A 5,820-nucleotide genomic window follows, 5' to 3' on the forward strand; every position below is an offset into this window, starting at 1 on the left:
GTCCACGGCAGAGGTTTTGCTGGGAAACAAGAGTTGCTTTTGCGGGGACAGGGAACGAGCCGAGGTCTCCCCGCGTACCCATTTCCTCCTTCCCACAGGCTCCACCTCGTGCCAACTTCGGGGCAAGCTTCCCGGGACTCGGAGGGATCTGGTGGCAGCTGAAACCGGAAGGGAACGAGTTCTCCCAGGGATCTGGGGAAGGGACTGTGGTTTCCGGGCCCGGGAGGCCAGATCTCTCTTCCTTCTCCGCGGGCTATGGGACCGCGAGCCCCACTGGTCGGCCGTGCTGCGCCGGCCGAGGACTGAGCGGAAGGGCAGGATCTTCGCCCAACCGAGAAGCCGAGCTGCCCGGATTTCCGGGCTCCTCCCCGCCTCTTCCGCTTCCGGCCGTGCCGCGCACCGCCCCCTCCAGGCCGTCCTGCGTTCTGCGAGGGTGGCTTGGGCCGCCTGACCCCGAGGGGCTATGGCTGTTGCGGGTTCCGTGAAGGCGGCGTTGCAGGTCGCGGAGGTGCTAGAAACCATCGTGAGCGGCTGCGTGGGGCCCGAGGGGCGGCAAGTTCTGTGTACGAAGCCCACGGGCGAGGTGCTGCTCAGCCGGGATGGAGGCCGCCTCCTGGAGGCGCTGCACTTAGACCATCCCATAGCCAGGTACCCGCGTCCCCTCTTCAGCCCTGGAGAGCGTACTACGGACGGTTACCCCAGGCCATCTCCGCGAACGTACTGGCCCTGAGGCTGTGCTCTTGCAAAAAGCTGGGCTTGGGTGAGACCGGTGTGCGCTCAGGGTTAGCGCTCCGCAGAGGGAACCTTATACTGGACAGCCGATCTCATCAGCTCTTAAGAACAGCTCTCACTCCTCCCCTCCCCGCTCCACCCGACCCTGGCATCTTGGAATAGAACCCAGTAACTCGGAAAAGGGAAACCCCAAACTAAGGACATATCAAAGGGACAGTAGTCTCATTTTATGCTTATAGCTGTGAAAACATGGTTTCAGCTTGATTTAGATGTAGGAAGGCAGCCCACTGAAAATCTGAGTTGCTTTATTTCTTTTTTGTACAGGGTGATGGTGGCATGTGTTTCCAGTCATCTAAGAAAAACAGGAGATGGTGCTAAGACATTTATTATCTTTCTTTCCCATTTGCTCAGAGGACTTCATGCAGTCACAGACAAAGGAAAAGATTCTTTGATTTTGAAAAATAGTCAAACCCATAGAAGGCATTGGAAAAATTGTTGTCAGTGGAAACGTATTTCCCAAGCTCTTCTAACGTTTCAGACACAAATATTAGACTATGTTATGGACCAACACTTAAGTAGACACTTTTTGTCCATCTTTTCTTCATCCACTAAAGAGAGAACATTGTGTAGGAGCTCTTTAGAGTTGCTCTTAGAAGCATACTTTTGTGGAAGAGTGGGAAGAAATAACCACAACTTTATTTCACAATTGATGTGTGACTACTTTTTCAAGTGTGTGGCTTGTGAAAGTGGGTTTGAAGAAGTATTTGACTTAGTGGATGACTGTTTTGTAGAGCTGACCATTGGTGTCACTGGCCTTCCTGTTTCAGATTCCAAGATCAACGCAGGGCTTGTGCTTTGCAGAGACTTTTCTGTGTACTGTCCAGCAGATGGTGATATAAGAATAGTGCTAGTAACAGAAACCATCCAGCCTCTCTTTTCAACTTCTGGATCAGAGTTTATTCTAAATTCAGAGGCCCAGTTTCAGACATCTCAATTCTGGATTATGGAAAGGACAAAAGCAATAATGAAACGTTTACAGAGTCAGAATGTAAAATTGCTCCTATCTAGTGTGAAACAACCAGACTTAGTTATTTATTATGCAGAATTGAATGGCATATCAGTGGTGGAATGTTTATCATCTGAAGAAATTTCTCTTATTCAGAGGATCATTGGTCTTTCCCCATTTGTACTGCCACAAGCCTCTTCACAGTATGAAATCTCAAACACTGCTTCTGTGAAATTTTGTAAGCCCCTTATCCTTAGATCCAAAAGGTATGTTCATCTTGGCTTGATTAGCACATGTTCATTTATACCACACTGTATAGTTCTTTGTGGACCAGTACAGGGTCTTGTTGAACAACATAAGGATGCTTTACATGGAGCATTTAAAATGCTTCGGCAGTTATTTAAAGACCTTAATTTAAATTACAAGACACAAATCACTGACCAGAATTATACATCAAGTCCTCTTATTTATAAGAATAGAGAAAGTAATCAGTTGCCAGAAATTGTTAATGGCTCAATACAAAGTCCACATCAGGGCACAGCTGTAAGGAAAGAAGATGAACTTGCAAAACCTCAAAAATATTTAAAAGTATATTCAAATGTGGTAGTTCCAAGTGGAGAATTAGAAACATATATTTCATGTTCAACACCAAAAGTGACACCAGCAGATACATACCAGGCAGGTGAAACACTGAGATGTTTATCTGCAAACAAAACCAGGATAATTGATGACCATGATTCATTTATTGAGAGTGATCCTACTATTGATTCAACAGCAGAACACTCTAGAATAGAAATTTCTCATGAAAATTTGTCGATCATAAAATTTGCTAGAAAGGGAAGTATGTTACCAGTGAGATATAAGTCACTGGAGATGGGTACTTCCCAGAGTTACTATTTCTCATCTATATCAGCAGGTTGTGTTTTGCCAGTGGGTGGTGATTTTGAGATCTTGTTACATTACTATCTTCTCAACTATGCCAAAAAATGCCAGCAATCAGAAACAACCATGGTTAGTATAATAATAGCTAATGCACTGTTAGGCATTCCCAAAATCCTATATAAAGCTAAGAAAGGAAAGCACAGCTTTCCGCAAGTATATATTAGAGCTCTCCATGCACTGCAAACCAATCAACCCATGGTAAGCAGTCAGACAGGTTTGGAATCAGTATCTGGTAAATACCAGTTACTAACTTCAGTTCTTCAGTGTTTGACCAAAATTTTAACCATTGATTTGATAATCAGTATTAAGAGACAGCCTCGGGAAATTTATGATCAAGAGTCAGAAGAAGAACTATGAAGTTGGAAGTTCTTTATTAAACAGTTATAATCCAACTCAAGCCTTAGAGTAAAGTAGGCATATGACCACTGACTCTCAAGTCGGTTCAGTCTAGGTATGAAAACAGCATAATTTTAAAAGCCTAGAAGAAATACACTTAAGAGGCCAGCAGACATTCAGACACAAATGTTAGATTGTTATGAAACAATTCTGAGAATAAAGCCTCGGATTGAGGGAAGCCAAGATCTGATTAAATGTGTTCATCCCTCCTTAATATTCCTATGTTTCAGCTCTTAGTCTGTGTCTTCAGGGGGAGGGAGTTTCTTTAGAGCTCCTTTTTTTTACTTTATCTTTTTTCACTGTCTTTTTCTCTATTCCCGTGCATTTCTGTATTTAGTTCATAGAATTATTTAATCTCAGATTTGGATGAGGTCTTCTAATGCCATCCTATTTTAATTATTTATAATAGAATATATTATTTGCTTCACTTCAAATAATTTTTCTACTCATAATTTCTAAAGCAATGAGTACAAAAATCTCAATTTCCTTCCTCAAAAAAACATATAAACTAGTTTGGTTTCTACTTTTATATGGCCCCTTGTTTCTTTCAATTTTATGTAGAAAACCTGAAGAGATTCACCATCCATACACCATTGATGTATGCTACCAAAAGAGGACTTTGTGCATTGTGAACTTATTTCTGTAGTTAAAACTAGAAAGGATATGAATTCATACTTTAATTTTTTCCTGGCCCCTAGGAGCTTGTAAAAATAATGTATTTACTGGTTTTTTTGTCTTGTTATATTTTTATATTTGGTACATAGCTAGAATTATTTATTTCTATCACTTCTTCACCTTTTAGCCAGATCAAGTGTAGAATTATTTTTTCTAATGTGAATTTTAAATGTTTCTATTTTATTTCAAAGGTTTATAAATGCAAGTAATATTGTCCATCTATCCATGGGTATGACAATGCTGTGTTTATACAAAGTATTCGGAAGTGCTTGTTGAATAAAACTCTTAGCTTTAATCTGTTCTAAGTACATGTTTCCAGTTGACTAATTCAACACATTCTTGATGAGTGATTATAATGTGCCAGGTACTGAATGTGCTGTGGTAAACAAATAGATATGGTTCCTGCCTTCATGCACCTTTCTTCTAAGGTTAGTGGATAGATGGTGACACTACTTGGGTTGGGATTACATTTAGGAAAACTGATTTAAAAATTTTTGTTACAGTTAAACTTGGAAAAGTAATGACTAATAATGTATTTAAAAACTGTAGCATCCTATAATGTAATATCTCATGGTCTTTTACATTAAATATAATATTTTGTAAGGTTTATGCCATATGACAACATAATTTTATTTCTGTGACTATGGAGAGAATAAATTAGCTCTGTTTCGCCCTGGCTGGTTGTAGCATTGGCCTGTGGACCAGAGAGTCCTGGGTTCGGTTCCCGCTAGGGGCACGTACCAAAAAAATAAAATAAAATTAGCTATGTTTCTTTTACTGAATTCATAGCTATATGCACCTACTATAAAGTTGCTGTATAATTTTTCCGTTTACTTTTTTAAATTGCCTGTCAGATCATTTGATAGTTTTCTTTATTATTATTTTGTTGTTATTTTAAATAGTCTATCATTGAAGACGTTCAAAGACTTTTCCAGACATGTCTAGTACCTTACATAAGGTAGGATTTTTATAGCTGTAAATTATCACTAGTTCAGGAGCCCCTATGTAAGCTGGGACTGAGTGTTTGTATATTCGGCACCTGGTATAGTATCTGGCACACCTTAGGAGGCAATAAATGTCTGTTGAGAAACTATTTGTTGATTGAATCATCTGGTCCTTGTATGTGAGGTCCTAATTATTTCTATCAAACTTTCATGGACAAAGGATCTGTTTGCCAGGAGAAGAAGGCAAAAAATGTGAAGCAAGTACACACAGAGCAATCTTTTTGTTATTTTAATTTTTAAAAATCCTTCAGCCCAGCCCGTGTGGCTCTGGACTGAGCATCATCCCATGGACTGAGAGGTCCCGGTTGGATTCCCTGTCAGGGCACATGCCTGGGTTGCCGACTTGATCCTTGGAAGGGGGCATGCAGGAGGCAGCCAATTGATGTTTCTTTCTCACATCAATGTTTCTATCTCTTCTTTCACATCTTTCTAAAAAAAAAAATCAATAAAAACATATATTTTTAAATCCTTCAAAAATTGTGATAAGGCTTGCTTTCATGGGTTGTAGTAGCATAACACCAGGGAGTTTACATCATTGGGTTAGATAGAAGAGCATTAATAAGGGGAATAACAAATCAGTTTTTCTCTTTTTCAAGTCAATCAATAAAAGTTAAAATTTTTAAAAAGTACTTTTAAAAATTTAATTACATTGGGGCAGGGGGAGGGATGAGACAAACCTAAGAACTTATATGCATGTATGTGTAACCAATGGGCATAGACAAAAACGCTGGGGGCTGAGAGGGGTGGCATCGGGAGGGAGGGTGTCTAGGGGGAAAAAGGAGAATCATCTGTAACAAAAATTAATAAAATTTAAAAAGGTAAAACAAAAAAGATGTAATTACATTGTACTTAAACCCTCTTCCACAAAGTATTTGAGGTGACCTGCAATAAGAAGAGACAAAATTACAGTAAATTCTGAATAAAAAATTAAAGAACCAAGACCAAAGAAAATGTAAAGATGATTAAAAGTCAAGACCATTTTTCTGTTTTCTATTGCTACAAAATGAATAACCTCAAAACTTACTAGATTTGAATCACTGTTGACACCTCTCATGGTTCTGGGAG

General features: G+C 39.9%; 1 protein-coding gene across 1 annotated transcript; it reads left to right on the plus strand.

Moving 5' to 3' along the window:
* Positions 1–431: 431 nt before the first annotated feature.
* On the plus strand, positions 432–3,455 carry BBS10 (Bardet-Biedl syndrome 10). Its single transcript, XM_036252031.1, has 2 exons — positions 432–648; positions 1,057–3,455. Exons 1-2 carry the CDS (start codon positions 464–466, stop codon positions 3,035–3,037), a joined length of 2,166 nt encoding a protein of 721 aa, XP_036107924.1. The 5' UTR covers positions 432–463; the 3' UTR covers positions 3,038–3,455.
* Positions 3,456–5,820: the final 2,365 nt, after the last annotated feature.

Source organism: Molossus molossus, unplaced genomic scaffold (assembly GCF_014108415.1).
Source record: "Molossus molossus isolate mMolMol1 unplaced genomic scaffold, mMolMol1.p scaffold_m16_p_10, whole genome shotgun sequence".
NCBI classification, from domain to species: Eukaryota; Metazoa; Chordata; class Mammalia; order Chiroptera; family Molossidae; genus Molossus; species Molossus molossus.